The sequence below is a fragment of the Pteropus vampyrus genome, unplaced genomic scaffold, assembly GCF_000151845.1.
Source record: "Pteropus vampyrus isolate Shadow unplaced genomic scaffold, Pvam_2.0 Scaffold50, whole genome shotgun sequence".
NCBI classification, from domain to species: domain Eukaryota; kingdom Metazoa; phylum Chordata; class Mammalia; order Chiroptera; family Pteropodidae; genus Pteropus; species Pteropus vampyrus.
The window spans coordinates 8,829,021-8,848,811 of record NW_011888831.1 but is presented as its reverse complement, the minus strand read 5'-3'; the positions used below and the strand labels follow the sequence as shown (position 1 = coordinate 8,848,811).

At 40.8% G+C, this 19,791-nt stretch overlaps 2 protein-coding genes and 1 long non-coding RNA gene across 10 annotated transcripts in view; 1 reads left to right on the top strand and 2 right to left on the bottom strand.

The window, feature by feature from the left end:
- The window catches only part of RHOT1 (ras homolog family member T1), a 51,811-nt gene extending 49,502 nt beyond the window's left edge, over positions 1-2,309 (bottom strand). For 4 of the 6 annotated variants that reach the window (XM_011360020.2, XM_011360022.2, XM_011360021.2 and 1 more), the window contains exon 1: positions 2,021-2,309. In XM_011360020.2, coding sequence (XP_011358322.1) covers positions 2,021-2,096 — 76 coding nt within the window. In that variant the 5' untranslated portion in view covers positions 2,097-2,309. The remainder of the gene's footprint in view (positions 1-2,020) is intronic. The other 2 variants (XM_011360025.2, XM_011360023.2) reach the window with 2 other exon arrangements.
- On the top strand, positions 1,499-16,472 carry LOC105291952. 2 transcript variants are annotated; one of them, XR_895871.2, is made up of 4 exons: positions 1,499-1,855; positions 3,208-3,303; positions 5,679-5,743; positions 16,323-16,472. It is a non-coding gene; the product is annotated as an uncharacterized LOC105291952 (long non-coding RNA). The 2 variants fall into 2 exon arrangements; XR_002780267.1 differs by lacking the exon at positions 16,323-16,472 and adding an exon at positions 13,156-13,286.
- The window catches only part of RNF135 (ring finger protein 135), a 29,195-nt gene continuing 15,740 nt past the window's right edge, over positions 6,337-19,791 (bottom strand). For both annotated transcript variants that reach the window (XM_011360019.2, XM_011360018.2), the window contains 2 exons: positions 15,622-15,711; positions 6,337-14,653 (listed from right to left, as the gene is read on the bottom strand). In XM_011360019.2, coding sequence (XP_011358321.1) covers positions 14,124-14,653; positions 15,622-15,711 — 620 coding nt within the window. In that variant the 3' untranslated portion in view covers positions 6,337-14,123. The remainder of the gene's footprint in view (positions 14,654-15,621; positions 15,712-19,791) is intronic.

The window sequence follows — 19,791 nt, the reverse complement described above, 5'->3', positions numbered from 1 at the left end:
AAACAGAATGTTAAAATCATTCACAACTGTTTCAGAGCTTCAATGAATGAAGTTGCTGCTGTGTGGTTTGGGGACAGACACTAACAGCAATAAAATGTGCTGAAGTGATAGAGAAGGAAACAGGCTTTACAATACCAGAAATGATGCTCCTTTTTCTTTTTCTCCCCATTCCCTTTAACATCTTAAAACTACAACTGAATTACTACCACTTTTTTCTAAGTGATTTTCCTGATAAATGTATGTATCAGATCAATATTAAAATAGTCTTGGTCACACTTATGTTTACCTAGCATTTAGGGTGCTACAGCCAGGCCTAACATTATAAATAAGGCTTTTTCTTGTGTCAAGTTTCACACTATGATCAAAAAACTTGCATATACACTTTTATCAACTCTTATTTGCTTTCATTTCTACAAAACATAGCTTGTAATTTTTCTAACAAATGTTTATTTTACGTATTTATAAATGAATAATACTGTTAACATTTTAACTTAAATGTCCTAAGGCTGACAATATATTTTATATTATGTATAGCATTTCAATTAGGTGTTTTACAGACTAATTATATGTGTTTCCTATATTCAAAACTAGTAATAAAACATAGGATTTTTGTTTTAAGAAAATGAGAATTAACAATTACTATAAACTATTTTATGATACAGTTAAGGATCAATTTAAGCGATCATTCACTCATTTTCCCTACCTTGCTTTTCCAAACTCATCAATATGAACCATGTGTTGTTAATTAACACCTTCCTGAACTTTGTCAAGGAAGTCCATGCAAAATACAGATTAAGATATAGTTATAAATAAAGACTAAAATTCACAACTGCAATTCAAAAAGCAAACTGGCTAAGTTTACTTCTAACTTCTGATTCTAAAGAAAGATTTCTCCAAATGGCAGGTGCACAGAGACTTCAATGAACATTAAAGAACACTACAGAAGACGATAAAAATGTGTTAGTTTTCTTCCTTGGGAGTGTATCACAGTGACCTGGAGGGGGTTCTCTAGAATGGAATAGAGTTTAGAACAGATCGCTTCAAAAGAGCAATGGCAGAGTATTAACTAATGTACTTTAAAACAAACAAGCCAGTCCTCACCAGTCCACTTTCTTATTTTAGTCAACCGAGTTAGTAAGTCCCTGATGTTCTCTCTCCAAGACAGTGAAAAGAAGGCATTTTATCTTCTTTATATCTTCAAAAGGTGAAATCTAAGAATCTCTAGGAGGTCTCATGGGTGCCTGTTATTTATAAATTTATTCCAAACCAAGTAGCTACGGAATAACACTAAAAAGAGAGGGAAAAGTAGGCTTTAGGGTAACAATAATTCTCTTAACTAAAGGACCCTCTCCAGATAATTATTCATTCATTGAGCGCTGTGTAACTTGAAGTTGAGAGTAAATTTGAGGAAATATCGAGTGTACCAGGAGTTATTCCAAGGCAAAGTTAAAGAAAAAAAAAAAAAGCTCCTAGCTTCAAGTCAATGCTTAGAGGGAGAGAATACGGCGAGCGCAAAAATAAAAAATAAAAAAAGCCGAAACCTGACCTTGTCCGTAAGTCGAATAGTTCTGCACCCCACCCCACCCCCACCTTCTCCAGGAGCGGGTTCACGCAATCTCAATTGGTCAGTCTGCCTATTCCAGCATCTGCCCGACAGTGACAAGGGAATCTTCAAGGAAGATGAGCGGGTCTGAAAGGAGCGGCCTCAGAAGCTGAGGCCCAGGAAGAAAGGACTCGAAGAAGAAAAGGAGGAGAGGACCTTCGGAGGGATGAGACCGGGCTGTCAGAAGCTAATGGGGACATGGCTTGAGAAGACAACTGCGGGACACGGGAGGAAGGTCTTATGAGGGCCCAGGTGAGGCCAGAGGTTGAGGGCCGCCTGCGGACAACCTGAAGGGAAGAGTTAAGGGGCTGGGAACACAGGGTTTGCTGATGGAAGAGAGCGGGGCGGCGAGAGGCGAGCAGGCCCGGGGAGGCAGGGGCCGCGGCAGCCACCGCCAGCACGGGTGCGCGGACTCACGTTCTCCCACCAGCAAGATCCGCACGTCTTTCTTCATGTCGGCGGCTCGCAGGGGCCGTACTCGGCCCGCACGCATGGAGCGGACTCCTCTCGCCGGGAGCGCCCACCCCTAGGCGCTGCTCTCCCCGCGCTGCCGGCCAGCCTCCCCCGCTGCCCCGCCCGAGCCTCGGCTACCCGGGCCCGCTGCGCCGCCTCCTCCGCTGCAAACCCACTCGAGAGCCGGGACAGCGGCAGCTCCGACTCCTCCGGCTTCGCGGGAGGCGGCACGGCGGCGGCCGGGTCGACGGAGCGCCGTGAGGGACAAGCGCTTTCAGAACGCGAACGTTCTCTCCGCTTGAGCAGCGCCCCCCGCGGTCAGGCTAGCTGCAGCGCACAGCGGAGGAGCCTTACCCACTCCTCCTCGGGGCGCAACCATCAGCGTTAAGGTTTGAGCTGGGAATTTGAGTGGCAGATGCGCTAGTCTGACCCCATTTATTTTACAAAACAGGGGCAAGAGAAGTTCCTTGTTCAAGGTCACATAGTCAGAGGTTGGCAGTGATTCAAGGTGGGAATATTCTCACCAGACTATACGCTCCAGGAGGGCAGTGACCTGTCTACCTAGTTTTCGTCAATATCCCCACCTTATTGTACATAGTCCTCAGATAATGCATGACTGAGTAAAGAATGACTGGGTCGCAAGATTTATCCCTTTCCACTACCCAAAGCCCACCACCCTAGCTGCTTTTTGCCTGTGATGCTTATAAAATACAATTCTAAACAACAGGATTTGTTCCTACTCTGTGTAAAAAGATTCATTTCTTTGTAGCCAGACTTTTCGCTGGTCTAAGCCATACTAAGCCAAACTAAGTGACTTTCTGTTTTACTTTAGGTAGTGTCTTCTGATAGTTCTCTTTATTCAGGCTTGCCCAGCGTGGTGCTGGGCCCATAGGTGGCACTCTTACTGATTTTTCTAACATTGCCTAATTTCCTCCTGATCTGCTCCATCTGGAGGAATCTGCTGCTACATCTCTAAAGCTAGAATAGTGCTTGGCACACAGTGAGATTAGATAGGCAGACAGAGACGGATAGACAGATAGAAATGAGGAAACACTATCTGTGCATAATGTGCTTTTTTATGTCTTAAATGTTACGTAGTGAGTTTTTAAAGGGAATAAAATGTACATAACACCAATCCTCTTTTCTTTTAGGAGAGGCCATGTGGTCTGGTGCAGCAAGTTAAGAGCTACTGACAATTGCTTGGGTTTGAATCCTGAGTCAGTCACCTAATACTTATGTGATCCTGAGTGAGTTCTTTTACTTCTCCAAGACTGTCCCTTCTTCTGTAACATAGAAGTAATGATAAGAATACCTACCTCTTCAGGTGGTTGTGAAAAATAAATAAGATAATACATGTCAAGCATTTGGTACAGTTCCAGATTCATGGTATTTCTTATACTGATCTCAGGTATCATTATCATAAAGTTCACTGAAAAGTTGTAATCTGCAGGTATTGAGGCAAATATGCTGTTATGTTTATCAAAAATTTCACCATCTTAGTTATATGATGTCCCTAATGAGCATAGGGGAGGAAGCCCTTCCAAAAAAGCACTCTCTCTGTGATATAAGGAAAGACAGGAAAGATGCACTTCCTGCTCACTGCAAGATAATGAAGTCATAGTCCAGGATGGATGCAAATAAGATGTATGGAAATGTGAAATTCAGGAGGCTTGCTTATGTGATCTTTCAGAGAAAAGTATTCCTCCAAATTTGAGTATTAAAAATATTTGAGTTGGAAAGACCCTTACAGAGTACCTATTAGAATTCCACTACTCTGTAGATAAGAAAAACAAGAGATATCATGAATTGCTAAAGGCAGTGCAACTAAGATTGAGCCCTGGCTCTGCCATGCCCAGAGTGTGACTCTGGGCAAGTCACATTACCGCTCTGTGCCTCAGTTTCCTGTCTTCAAATGAAGTCTTTAATCTCTTCCCAGCCTTCTACTTCATAGAGTCATTTAGAGGATCCCATGAAATCATGTATGTGAAAAAGCTTTTCCTTAAAAAAACAAAACAAAACTGAATTACAGGGAGCATTTGAGATCTTGCTCTCTGGCATATGTTGTCACAATTTGGCTCAAATAAATACATAAAAAAATTTTTTTAATGAATTACACAAATATCGTATCACAAAGAACAAAAGCCCTTTACAGAGAGGCAAACTCTTTAGGCCACTGCTCACTCCAGGCAACACTTTGTAGAGAATCTTGACCCCAAGACCTTTGCATCATCTTGCCAATGGTGACAACGTTAATTCTGTGGTGACAATGTTAATTCTCACACACTTCTCCAGGAGTGTGAGAAAAGACAAGTCTTTGTTGTGGTGCATATGTGTACTGGGTAAAGGCTTTCGCATGGGAAAATGTCTGGAAGGCAGAGGACTAGAAAGAAAAGTTTATTTGGGGGAGAATATTGCAGAAATAATATTGGGAACTCCTTTGTAAATAAAACTAAAAAATCCAGACTCAAGCGGTGCAGGAAGGAGAAAATCAGCGAGAGTGTACAGCAGGCAGCAACTAACGGTTTGGTATAAACAGAGGCCAACACTCACTAAAGTGGGAGGGGGGCGTCCAACATGCCAGAAAGTGCCTCCCAGGCAATGTAAATGTCTTTTTACAGCCCCTCTTCATCTACTGATCAGCTATATTTCTGAAGGTCTAATCTCCTGTCTTGCCTTGAGCTTTATACCCTTCTCATAATAAGACATCCATCAGGGGTCACTATGAAGTTCTCCTGGAGATGGCATAGCTCTGTGGTTAAGAGCAAGGACTCTGGAGTCTGCCTGTCTAAGTCTGGACCTCAGCTTTGCCAATTATTTCATTGGGCAAGTTGCTTAATTTCTCTGTAGCCTCGGCTATCAAGTGGGAATGACACCTCATGGAATTATTATGAAGATTAAATGAGTTAGTATAATAAGAAAACATAATAGGAAATAGGGCCTGGTACATGGTCGGTGATACATAAATGTTGAATAAATATAATAAATTGTGCGGGAAGTGACTTTTGTACCCCTCTCTGAGCCTAAAAATAGAGCCACAGGATGACACACAGTGCAGCAAAACATAAGCCAGAGAATGGAGTTGTCGGCAGTGGAATTTACTGTTGGGCTATTACAGATTGATTACTGTATATTAAGTAGATTGGATAAAGCCAAGAGGACAGTTTGATATCTAAAAGGTGCTGATGGAATTTTCCTCTAGAATGCTGCTAGGAAGGAGCTCTACCATCACAAGATAGACTTCATGTCTCCTCAACTGCGCAGGGGACATAGGGATGTCTAAACAAAGTACTTTTGCCAGGTTAACAAAAGGATCCATCTTTTATGCCTATCAAAGGAGGAATTTGCAACATAGCCTCTCTCTGAGTCTTAGGACAGCGAAACACCCAGGGCCAGTGGGCAGGCCTGCTGGGTAGAAGATATATGTATGTTAAATGAATGATATAGGGTGGAACAAGAGGCTGGCCTCTGATTGGTGAGTTAGACATAGTCTTGGGCATGAGGCCAAATTAGACTTGGATTGGCATCAAATCCACCCTTCAGACTCATCTATCTTTGGTCTGTCAAACGCAAAGAAGCATCCATCATCTGCCCATTCTTCACTTTTGTCTCCCGTTCCTTCCAGGAAGTCTTCCTTTTCCTGCCAAGTCCACTCTGGTATAGCAGAAAAGTCCAGTGCCTCAATACAGGGTAAGTATTCTATCTTGCCTTTTAATGCTTTGTTCTTGGTTCATTGTTCAAACATCGATGTCCTCTGCATAGTCACATGGATTAGTCTCTAGAGGACGGAGAGTCTGTTTGCTTGATTTGGCTAGAAGGTACATCACTCAGCACAGTTACTTATCAAAAGGCATTTGATTATAACTAACCATGTTGAAAGGAAATTTTTCCAGACAAGATCCTCATCTGCTGAGGTTGCAGCCAGTTTTCTTTTAATCTTCTTAAGCTCTTTTCAGATACAGGTTGTAAAGCAAATGCCCTCAATTAAGAGATAATTAATATTGAGAAGCTTCTCAGACCATCCTCCCCTATAAAAGCCTTGATTCCTTATGGAATGGTTAAGAGCACAGGCTCTGGAGTCTACATTTCATCTCCAATACTTTACTAGCTGTGCAACATTGGGCAAGTTACATAATTTCTCTGGAAAACCTTAACCTTGTCAGCAAAATGGAGCTATCTCATAGGGGCTCTTTTCAGAATTAAATAAAATAATGCAGGTACATTTGCAACAATGTGGATGGACCTTGAGAGTATCATGCTAAGCAAAATAAGTCAGACAGAAAAAGACAAGAACCATGTGATTTTATTCATACATGGGATGTGAAACAGAAAGCAACAAAATGAACAAACAAAACAGACTCATAGACACAGATAACAGTATGATGGTTACCAGAGGAGAAAGCGGGTAGGAGAAGAATTAAGAGGGGAGAGGGGGTCAAATATATGGTGATGGAAGGAGTCTAGACTGGTGGTGAGCACACAATGCAATATACAGATGACATATTATAGAATCGTACACTTGAAACTCATGTTATTAACCAATGTCACCCCAATATATTGAATTAAAAAATAACGATGCAGGTAAAGCATTTATCATGTTGCTTAACACATAGTTCATAGTTACATTATCACCCTTAACAGCTGCACTTTAAAATTTGGAATTCATTTGCTGACTTGCATTATCTTTCCAAGGGTAAACTGATTAGACTGCTACCAAATTATAAACACTATAAGCAAAAACGGATCTAATAAAATTTTTAATCATTGTAGAGACATTAAAATTTTTGCTGACTTATATACCAACCAGTGATTCTCAAAATATTTTAGGCCACAAGCTATTTCTGCAAAACCAAAAATTCCATAGAATAGTAAGTCTATCATTTCTGTTTATCATTGCAAAGAAATCACCACAATTAAATATATTCTAAGAAAATAATTCAAAAGAACTATACATATACCTATATATTCTATTTATAGCAATATTACACAATAGTTAAAAAATAGAAAAACATACAATTAAAAGGGAATATCTAAATTAAGTATGACATAAAATAATTGGACCTTTGGAGTCATTGAGACTAATGACTATTAAAGATATAGAAAAGTATTTACAAAATAGGTAAAAAAATGGAAATATAAAACCATATATATAATCACAACTATATAAAAACTAAGTATATGTTCACTTATGCAACTTCTGATTTTGAACTTTTACAAGCATGCTCATGTGTTAATTGGGTAATTAAAAACTAATTGACATACATAAATATTAGATGAGAGTACAAAGAATAGAAAAATACATTAAAGATTATGAATTAATTTTTAGTACAAGCATCTTTTGTAAAATGTCAAAGTGAATTTAATAATTATATCTTTTAAGTAAATTAATAGAAATATTTAAAAGAATAGCAATACTTTAAGTGAGACATTAAGGTAGGATATCATGTGTATTAAGTCATTTAACATAGTTATTGTTTTCAGCATATTGAGGCTTTGTGCCAGGTGCTAGGGACACAGTAATAAACATCACAGAGTTATCATGGCAGGCAAGTTGTGGACAAGGCAATTCATCTTTAGACATCCATCCTTCCTCTCATCAGAATCCTCCAAATCATTATCTACATACCCAAACCTCCCTTTTCAAAAACCTTGCATAAAAGTTAGCATCTCATAATCTAAATCTCTTTCTACCTCCTCCCTCCTCGCCCCAGCTCTAGCTGAAACCAGCCAGACTTATGTGCCTGTGTCCCATTCCTTCTAGTAATCTGCTCTCTGCATGGCTGTGTTCACAGATGATCCCCCACGCAACACAATGCCATAACCCAGCAAAAATGCAGATATCCCCAGAAAGCACCTAGGAAAATGACCATGGTTTTAGCCTGAGTGACCTAACTATTCATTCCTAGTATTAGTGGATCAGCTTTGATCTGATCTAAACTCATCGTGCACCATTTTCAATGGTGACTTCTCTCTGGACAAGGGGAGGATACTCTAGGCAAAGCAAAGTGGATGCGCAAAAGTATATATGACGCAAAGCAGGGTGGCTGGGGTGAAAGGTGTATGAGGATGACAGGAAACAGGGGCTAGAGGTAGGAAAGAGTAGAGCAAGGAAGTGGAACGTTCTGCTGTAGGCACTGGAGATTTTTAAGCAAAGGAGCAACATGATCTTATTTGTGTTTCGGAAAGCTCACAGCAGCCGAATGCGACTAGATGGGAAGGGGTTCTGACTAGAGTTGGAGGGGCTCAAATTAAAATAATCCAGGAGAGTAGTGATGAGAGTCTGAACCAGTGTTTAGATGCAGAGGGAAGAGGAGGGACTGGAATTGAGATGATTTGAGATGGCAGAATCCAGTCAGAACTTGGTGACTAATTGCACAGGAAGTGGTAGGAGGAGAGATCCTATGGTAGCTCTCAGACACTGTGTCCTGGAGATTGTCAGTGATCAAAACCATAAGGTTTTCTCCCCCAGGGCATATATATTTTGAAAAATAAAGGTGACCATTTCACTGAGCAGGGAAAGAAGACACAGTCTTCCAAATTTCACCAGACCAATTTTTGGAATCCTGTTTCCTGACATGGTAAAATAAGAGAAATATAAATGATGCAGGGACATCAGAGTGACTCTTGTGGCCAGAAAGATATTCCCTTTTCTATTATCTTTCCATCTTGATTAAGTCAAGGTGAAAGCCTCAGTAAATCGTCGTTAACACTTGATAATCTATTGAGAGGGAGGGAGAGAGTAAGCCTCAGGTTCAGAGCCTTACACAGACTATAGTATCAAGGTAGTAACATTGTTTTGTTTTCCTTGACACATATATTTAGGGTTACCCTGCTTTTTAAGACATATGATTCTGGTTTCCATTTACATATATTTTTAATTTTCCTTTTGAAATAAATATACCTGAAGGGAGAAAAGTGAATCGGTTTAGGAGAAAAAAAATAAGTAAAAAAAGGTACAGGAGACATACAGATGTAACCAATCGTGGCACATAAAAGACTGAAGCTTGGGAAACCCTGTCCTAAAAATACTATGCGTGATTAGGAAGGTAAAGCCCAAATTAAAAATAAATCTTTAGCATAAACTAAGTATAATTAAAGAAGTCTGCAATCCTCTGGAAGGATAATCATGCTGTGATTAGGGTTTTCAGCAATTATGCAAGTGGATGAATTTGGGGTTTGGGGCTGAGGGAGTGCAAGATGATAGAGTTGAGCATATACCAAGAAAAATTCTCCTTTTCCTCTCAAAAGCCCCAGATACCTAACCCTGGGGAAGGGACTTCTTCTATCACAGCTAGAGGGCCTGAGAGGTCTCCCCAGAGAGCAACATCGTTTCATTTCACAGTTTCTTTCTGCAATCATCTAGGAAATAAAGTCTTCAAATTAAAATTTTCCAGAAAAAAAAAATGTATTTGAGGAAAAGCAAGGGGCAGATATAACTGTATTGGAGGTTGCTGTGAGTGTACGAAGGTGGTGGCTTCCTGCTCAGCAGGTAGTTCTTCCAGGAACCCAAAGCCCTGCATCCCTATAACGGGCACAACAGTGTGTTAAAAAAAGAATATCCAGCCTAAGAAAAAGAATTTTGGGAGTTTTTTTAAGCCAAACTTACGACAATTGCCAGGAAGCAAAATCTTAACAGACTGAGAAAATGCTTCAGAAAATGGTAGTTTTACAGCCTATTTTATGTTAGAATCAAAGGAGAAGACTTGTAAGCAGTTGAGGGTTTATATGAAATTCATCGGTGGTAGATTAGGGAGGTAAGAGAAAGAAACGTGCGGAAATCTCTGAGATTGGATAGAAAATAAAATGGAGAGACACACACTTTTACATTGGTGGGTACAGGCTAGTTAACATTTATACACATAGAGATGGTGTATGGGCAACAAGATAACAACAGGGGTTCTGTGGGCTCGTGCTCCGGTGGGAGGCTGTACCCTGAGGGGTCCAGAAAAAGGGGATCACTCTGATATTCCAAGGGTGTATTATCTTAGGTGCAAAAAGACATGGACAGGCTCAGTTAAGGTAAATATTGACCTTTGTCAAGGGAGCTACAAGCTCAGGATGTGACTTACCTGTCACAGTTCACTTTTAGTCAGGAATTTTTATGTTCGGACCATCCTCTGTGGTTACTTTTGGTCCCTGAATTTGTAAGGCCCACCATGCAGGCCTCCCCTGAGCTTGTCAGGTTTAGTATGTGCCCCCTTTTTCATCCACAGTCCTCTCCCTGGCAATTGTCATCAGCTTGGCTCAAATAAACTCTTATAAGACTTTTTCTTAGGCTGGACATTCTTTGACAAGTACCTTCCAGTAGCTTCCTCCCCAGCAGGTGAGTGTGAGTATGTGTCTGAGGTGGAGGAGAAGAGGAGAAATACACAGAGGTAGCCCTCATCACTGACATCACACTACCTCTTTCTCCCTGGACTCCCAGGAAAAAAAAAAAAAAGCACTTAAAAGAGACAAGGCCTGAAAGAAAACACAAGTGTTTGAGAGAAACATCTCCAGATAGGGTGAGAAGCTGCCCACGGGGGAGTTCCTGGTGCTCTCCCCAAGGAAAGAGCCTTCATCCCCTGAGAAGTCTTTCAGGCTTGATGTGTGGGGGGACAATTTCCTCTCAGAAACAATGCAGACCCGAGTGGGAGGTCCTCCATCTCCATTTGAAAAGAGGCATTTCAACTTCGGTTCTCCTTTGGAGGATTGTATGTTTGTGCCAGGGAAGGGTGCCATTTTCCGCAGTGTACTGAAAGGGTTGTACTGACAGAAAGCTCAAGACAAAAGCAAGGAAACCAAAAGTGATAACCTTTATTCTCTACCTTTATGATTCTTGTGCTTAGGCTCCAGTTGGGGGAAAGCATGTGACCAGCTGATAAACCCCATGCTCACAGAGCCCCCTTTATCCAAACCACTTGAGAGGATGGTATTTAATCAAAGCCTCAAGAAGCTAAATCTCTGGTCTTTAAATTTTCAGTACTTTTAAAAGGTGAGCATCAAGGTGACTCTGGGTGAGAAGATAAAAGCTCCATAATGCAGAAAGTGAGAACATAGAGCCTTTTAATGCTCATCTGGCACAGAGAGAAGCCCTGTCCTTGCTTGGACAACCTAAGGCCAGTATACTGAGGACCACCACCAACCACAACCGGAAAAAAAAGAACACCTCATGGCTCTAGGGCTAGCTGTGTCCTATCAGATTGGAACGCCAGGTCCTGGTCACAGCATGGAACCTTATCAGAGAGTATTAAGGTTAGAGACTTGAGTGTGGGGAAATTGGGCCTGGTCCCTGCTCTGCCACACTCAGCTGATTGACCCTGCCCTGGCCTCTGCTTCCTTGTGTGTTAACAGAAGGATAGTAAAATTCATCACACGGGGTGGTCATGAGGCTCAGAGAGCAAAATTAGAAGATCCTGCAGAAATATTCTGCTTGCCCATTTTCAAGCATACATACCAAACTCAGGTGTGAATCTCAAAATGTTAAGAGACCAAAGTGTGTGAGAGTAAAATATAGTTGTCATTGTTTCTATGGTTATAATCACCCTGGCATTTTCCCAATTTTCTCAGAAACCCTTACTTAATTCTTTCAGCAACCTTTGAAGGAAGATAAGGAAGAGAAAATAATTATGATTTCCATTTTACAGGGGAAAGAGAGACAAAGAAGTTAAATGCATTGTCAAAGGTTGCCTGGCTGGTTTGTGTGGCAAGGCTCAACCCAGTCTAACAGAGTTGAATTTCCACATCTTTAAAATAGGTGCTAATGCAGCCTGGGGTCCTACAGATGTGAACTGTAAGGAACAGAAAAGGAGGGGGAAGCATGTAGATTAGGAGACTTAGAAGAAGATTTATCAACTGCTAATGGGTATGAGGGTTCTTTCTGGGGATGATGAAAATGTTCTAAAATTAGATTATGGTGATGGTTTCACAACTCCATGAATATGCTAAATAACACTGATTTGTACACTTTAAATAGGTGAATTTTTTAGTATGGAAATTACATCTCAACAAAGCTGTTAAGCAAAAGATATCAGGGTTTTTGTTTTTGTTTTTGTTTTTTTTAATGGGCAAGATAAACTTGTGGCGAGGGATGCATAACTCTAAAGAAAAGAAGTAAAAAAAAAGAAGTAATCACTGTAAAAGTTAGGATTCCTTTCAGGTGGAAGGAGGTTTTGGGGATTGGGATGGGGCCCACAAAGGAGCTTCTGGGTAGGTAGCAAGCTCTTATTTCTTGACTTGAAGGGTAGTTAACAAGAGTGTTTACCTTACAGGAATTCATTCCACTCCACACGTGTTTTATGTGGTTCTCTACATCTGTTTTATGACAAAATGATTTTTAAAAATAGAGGAAATCAAGTATGAAATGACATCCTGTGCTGGCCAGACTGTAAGACTCATGATCACCGCCCCCCCACCCCATCTGTTTTGTTTTGGGGACAAATTATGCTGAGACTGAGTTTGTCTTTGACAATTGTTTAACACAGCTTCACTGAGGGAATTATAATAATTTCACCAGCCAATAGCATACAGGATAAAGTCTCTTAATAAGCCAATAAAGAAGTAACGTTCTCTAAACCAATGAGATTAATTACACTATTGTTTCAGGAAAGGGGAGATGAAAAGAATGAAGTCCCAATTTAGTTGAGATGTACCTTTATACCAGTTGGTACTTGGGAGAGAAGACTTAGCCAACCGGGAGCTGACATTAGCTGCCAGTGCAAAGTAAAAGTCCCTGTTGCTAGAGCACATTGCTATGGAATGATGGCATCACTATTAGGCAAGATGATCTCTTTTCACTGCTGGTAAGAGTCACCTTTACCATGGCAGGAGTTAATGTTCCAAGGATGTCCGGAAAGCTCTTCAGGTCAGCAAAGTATTGCCTTGCCCAGACCGAAACTCTCAGATATTCCTTGCAAACTCTCAGTATTTATAGTCTAAGTGTCCTCTTGCCATAGTTGCTTCTTCACATATTCTTATTGATAAGCCCCCAGAGGGGCCGTAACAGCTGAGCTTGAGTGCTTATCAACATCCTACAGATACGATAATGACATCCCGACTTACTTTATTTTTATATCAAAAGAATTTTACTTCTAAAAATATTTTTTTGTCTTTGCCATAAACAGTATTAAAACAACTTCACTTAAGTCATAAACAATTGAAATATATCAAACCAATACACAACAAGAACTGAGGCCCTCAGTCTGACAACTCACGAGAAACTGAATGCTGCCAACAACCATGTGAGCTTGGAGGCAGATCCTTCCCCAGTCAAGCCTCTGATGACACCGTGGCCCCAGCTCAAACCGTGACTACAGCTTGTGAGACTCTGAAGCAGAGGCCTCAGCTAAGCTGTGCCCTGACTCCTGACTTACAGAAACTGAAATAATAAACGTGTGTTGTTTGAAACCACTAAGTTTATGGTAATATTATTACACAGAGACTGATAATATGCCCCTTGTGTTGGCGGGTCCCTAAAACCACTCTCAGATTCTGAGAGTCACTAGAAGGACTCACAGAACTCAGCAAAGCTGTTATACTCTTGGTTACAGTTTATTACAGTGAAAAGATACAGATTAAAATAAGCAGCAGGCAAAGGCACATAGGACAGGACCCAAGAGACACTAATTATTCTCTCCCAGTGAAGTTCTATGGACAATGCTTATTTCTCCCAGCAACAATAGGTGACAACGTGCAAGGAGTATTGCCAACCAGAAAAACTCACCCAAGTGTTGGAGTCCAGGGCTTTTATTGGGGGTCAGTCATGTAGGCAGGCCCTACTGCTCATGTGGCTAACATAAGTCTCCAGCTCCTCCAGAGGTCAAGCTGATAACCTCCTGGCCTAAGGTTACCAGGTAAACAAAGTCACTCTTAGCAGGCAGGATATTCCAGGGATTAGAGATTATCTTCCAGGAGCCAGTCAAGGGCCCTTCCTTTCTTTGGAATGTGCAGAGTTTGAACATCCCAAGTCTGCAGAGTTAACCCTTTACGTGTACCCCTTAACTTCGGGAGTGAGATTCTTGTCAGGTTGCTACCCTGCTTGAAGGCAGAGAAAAAGGTCAGGAAACCACCATGTTTTAACTCCAGAGAACCTTTATACCTTTACAGGCCTTATAGACAGAGAGTTTCCAGGATGTAAGCCATATAGCCAGAAGGCAGCGTGCAGGGGAGAGGAACCAGAGACTGGGCACTCGAACAGAAGCTTCTCCTGATTAGCCACTGAATAGAAGGCAAGCTTCTCCTGCTCAAGGTCCAGCCAGATGCCCACTACCCTAGGTTTTTCTGAGCCAAGGACAGTTTCCTTGACCATGTGCCATGCAGAGAGCTGGCTAGTCCCCTTCCACTCTACACACCAGGAGTCCCTGGTCCTTCCCAGGATCTGGTCACGGCTCATCCCCCAGGAAGCCACGCCAACTGCCCAGTGACTGCAATTCTGAGTGTCCACTTCCCAGTACTTCTGCCCAGAAGAGAAGGCCTGGGAACATAAGACCTGGCAGGTTGCAAACCTCTCATGACTCCAGGGATAGAACCGTGAGAAGTGAGACACGGTCACTGTCTGGCAATCCTCAGACACCTTCAGGCTACAGGAGAGGCTCCTCAGGTCAAAGGTTAGACTGACGGCCCCTAAAGAAAAAAACAAGAACGTGAGCAGCCAGCTCTAATTGTCCAAGCTAAGAGGTCCTCAAATACCAAAAAGCAGCTTTGTATCTTTGAGTGTGACAAAGTTTTACTCATACTGGCATTAGGGTTGGTACATCAACTTGCTGTTCTCTGTACATACCCCTGACATTGCCGATTACCCTTTTCCCACCTTAGTCTCTACTTAATGTTAACCCTCTTTCAGGAAGCCCTCTCTGAATCCCACCCAAGCAAAAAGTCACCTCTTGCTTTCCTAAACACTCCTCATGCTTTACCTATTCTCTAATAATATCATCTTCTACCTGTAGTACAGTGACTTATGACCATAGCTGTTTATATCTCTCTAGTTATACATAAGCTTCCTGAATAAGGATCAGGTCTTATTCATTTTGTGTATTTCATACTGTTTCCTACTGAGTAAATAATTGCTAACACTTACATACCATTACTACTTTAGGCACACATTTATACACATTCACTCATTTAACACTAATGACAAGCCTCCATGGGAAGTAAGTGCTCTTATTATCTCCATCTTACAGATGAGGGAACAGAGGCTCCGGGAGGTTACGTAACTGTCCAAGATCACACAGCTAGTGATAGCAGAGCTGGGAGTCAAACCCAAGCAGTCTGGCTCCAGCATCTATGCTCTCAAGGTCTACTCCGGACTGGGACAGCAATAGAACCTAAATGGGTTGGGGAATGGACCACTGGCCACATGTGGTGGCCCCAGCATGGATGCCCACAAGATGCCTGGGCTCCAAATGCTCACAGGTCTAGCTTAGCCTGGAATTTGCGTCTTCAATCCCCTTTGTCTTTGTAATCAGCTCCCCATGTGGAGGGACCTAGTCTGTGGGTAGTAAGACAGGCAGCAGGGAGATGGACGTAGCATGCTCTTGCAGCTCCCCTCTGCAGCAGACCAAACCCAAGGATGAAGCAGACCACATACTTACATTGAGCAAACCGGGAGACCTGCTTGGATGCAGGCTGGCTCTGGTCAACCAGTGGGCATGAGGAGGAAGATGGAGCTTTTGAGAGTTTAACTAAAGAATCAAAAAAATTGGGAGAGGGGAAAAAGTCTCATCAGAAAAAGGCAAACAGAAGGTACCTAAACACTGTGATTGGGGCACATGGTTTGTCTTCCTCATCAGCAGCACATTTTTTAGTGTCAGGACTTGACTAGGCAGTGCTTCCAGCTCAGGTATGTACAGCCCCATGTACTCACTATGGACTTTTTTACTGTCTGTTTCCCCATTAAGCTATGAAGTCCTTGCTGGTTCCTTGTGCATCTATATGCTCTAAGAACCAAGCCCAGTGCCAGATGCATAGGAAATGTTTGATGTATATTTATCAAATAAGTTAACTTATACAGTTCCAGGGGATCACAGTTCCCTGACACCCAGAAAATTCATGAATCCCATGTCAATGCTTTAAACTGTTATAAAAACTTTTAACTGTTGTAAAAACTGAGGAACATGAGTTAGTGTGAGATTCATCTCAATTACTGACACCTCCTATTTCCCTCTTAATGTACTAAAGTTTAATTGTTAACTTAATACTACTGTATGCTTGCAATGACTACAGTAGAAGAAGAGAAAGTAAAGTCAGAGCGTGGACAATGAAGGTGAAATCTTCCCCCATTTATATCTTGAAGTGACAACAGTCTAAAGAGAACCCGAGAGTCAAACCAAGAAGAGATGAAAGACCTTGTCTAGGGTGTGGACTGTGACATCACACAGAGTAGGAGAGCTGCCCTTCAAGAAGCCAGGATCAAAATTCAGGTAGGTACCATTATGCTTGTATTAAGCTGATAAGATTTTTACTTATTATTATTATTTTTTTAATTAAAAAAATTTCAATTACAGTTGATACACACTATCATATTAGTTTCTGGTGTACATTATAGTGATTAGACATTTATATAACTTACAAAGTGATCACCTCAATAAGTCTAGTACCCATCTGACACCATACATAATTATTACGATATTATTGACTATATTCCCTATGCTGTACTTTGCATCCCTGTGACTGTTTTTATAACTGAAAACGGTATACTTCTTAATCCCTTCACTTTTTTCACCCTTCCCCTCCAACCTCCTTACAACTGGCAACCATCAATTTGTTCTCTGCATCTATGAGTTTGTTTCTGTTTTGTTTGTTCATTTATTTTTTTAGATTCCACATATAAGTGAAATTATATGGTATTTGTCTTTGTCTTATTTCAGTTAGCATAATGCCTTCTAAGTCCATGTTGTTGCAAATGGCAAAATTTCATTCTTTTTTTATAGCTAATATTCCATTGTGTATATGTACCACATCTTTATCCAATCATCTATTGGTAGACATTTAGGTTGCTTCCATATCTTGGCTATTGTAAATAATGCTGCAGTGAACATACAGGTGCATACATCTTTTCGAATAAGTGTTTTGGATTTCTTTGGATAAGTACCCAGAAGTAGAATTGCTGGGTCATAAGGCAGTTCTATTTTTAATTTTTTGAGGAACCTCCATACTGTTTTCCATAGTGGCTATACCTATTTACAATCCCACCAACAGTGCATGAGGGTTCCCATTTTGCCAAATATTGTTGATTTATTGATGATAGACATTCTGACAGGTGTGAGGTGATATCTCATTATGGTTTTAATTTGCCTTTCTTTCCCTGATGATTAGTGATGTTGAGCATCTTTTCATATGTCTATTGGCCATCTGTATGTCCTCATTGGAGAAATGTCTATTCAGGTCCTCTGCCCATGTTTTAATCAGGTTGTTTGTTTTTCTGGTGTTCAGTTGTATGAGTTCCTTATATATTTTGGATATTAATCCCTTATTGGATATATCATTGACAGATGTCTTCTCTCATTCAGTATGTTGTCTTTTCATTTTGTTTTTGGTCTCCCTCGCTGTGAAAAACTTTTTCATTTGATGTAGTCCAATTTGTTTATTTTTTTCTTTTGTTTCCCTTGCCTGAGGAGACATATCAGGATTTTTACTTATTTTTAATCATAGTGTTAAAAAATGTTTTTTAGTTAACACCATTTTTTTCTCCTATTGGTGGAGAAAATGAACTATACTTGACTGGTTCTTAAAGGTATTTAGAAAAAAATGACACATGATATAGATTCATAAATGCTGAGTAACTATTAAATAAAACACTGGTAATTATCAAAGAGATGAAGTTTCATGATATGTTAATCTCTCTGGGTCAAAAATCTATTGTTTGCCCACTGGTTGTGATAGGTTTTATAAAAGAAAAAAAATGTTTGCTTCATTCAGCAATTGATTTTACAGAAATATTTGTTATATAAATTTAATTAGTGAAAAAGTTCTTTATAATAGAATCTAAAGAATCTTTTGTTTTTCTACTAAAAGAAGAGAATAAGCCACAGGGTTTTTTTTCTTTTTAAAAAAGTAGCCAGGGTCCTTTGGGAATATAAAATATTATCAGGAACACATCTCTTATAGCACTATTCTGTTTAAGTAGAATTGTCCTGCACAGAATGTAGTTTCCACAGCAGCTCATGGTGTATTACATAGGGTCAAAGGAAGTCATGGTGATGAAGCAGTCAAATTGCTTGGCAGCTGTTAAAGCGCTGACTTGAAGAACAACTGACCCCTTGTCTTAAAAACAATCATGTGAAAACTTTAGGGAATGATGTTTCAGGAAACAGTGATATTTGCAGATTCTTTGTTGTAAAAATGTTCTGGACTGGTCTAAACAATCAAAAACAACATAACCACAGCGAAAGAACTACATTCTACCTGCTAATGCATACTTAAATTTTATAAGCTAAATTTTAAAAAATACTGAACATGTATACTTAATTCCTAAAAAAAATAAAAACGGAATTAGGGTATGATGTAGCAATTCCATTTTGGGGCATACATTCAAAAAAACTGAAAGTAGGATCTTGAAGAGATATTTGTACACCCATGTTCATTGCAGCATTATTCACAATAGCCAAGAGGTGGAAGGAACCCAAGTGTCCATCAATGGTTGAATGGATAAACAAAATGTGGTATTACATACAAAAGAATATATTATTTAGCTTTAAAAAGGAAGGAAATTCTGACATGCTATGACATGGATGACTCTTAAGAACATTTTGCTAAGAGAAACAAGCCAGTCACAAAAAGACAGTAACTGTATAATTCCACTTATATACAGTATCTAGATCAAACTCATAGAAACTGAAAGTGGAATGGTGGTTGCTAAGGCCTGGGGGATAAGGGGGAAGAGGAGTTACTGTTTAAAAGATATAGAGATTCAGTTTCGCAAAATGAAAAAGTGCTGGAGCTTGGTTGCACAACATCGTGAATGTACTTAACACTACAGAAAAATGGTTAAGATGGTGAACTTTATGTTATGTGTAGTTTACCACAATTAAAATAAAAAACTTTGGGGAATGGAGAGGAAGATGGCGGGCTAGGTAAAAGCAGGGTTCACCTTTTCCCAGGTCTGCATTGAAATTACAACCAAATTATAAAATAACTGATGTGGAAAACCACCTGAAGTCCAGCTGATCATAGTCAGATAATATAAACAAGGAGCCACATCGAAGCTGGTAAGAGAGGCAAAGTCACTAATCAGGTTGGACCTGCACCTGCAGGTAGTGGAGGATCACTGGGTGGTAGAGCAAGGCTGTAGAGGCGTCCCTGAAGGAGGAGGGGCTCCTGGCCTTATTCAAGGGCTCCCCAGCCCAAGGAAGAGGAGTTTCCAAAAACTCTGACTATGAGGAGATTCTGGCATCTGGCTGAGACGGAAGGAGAATGAAACCCTAGATGCCCCTTTGAAAGGCCCAAGCACAGGCTCTCTCATCTGTGGACACTCTCCCGGGGCACTGGTGGTGACTCAGAGGCTCCTGCAAGATTCATATGGGGAAAGATTGCATTTCCTGACACTAGAACAAGGGCATGCCAGTGCAGGCCCCTCCCACAGGGCCATTTGGAAGTGCAGGTCTGAAGAGATCAGCCCTCCCTATCCAAACTGCAGATTGCCTGGGGCTTTTGTTGCTGGGTGGCTGCCACACCCTGCACAGATTCAGGGCTAAATATTGGCAGTTGGTAGCCAGGGCTATGAGCGCGTATTTTGGAGACAGTTTCAGGCAGATCACTGCTGC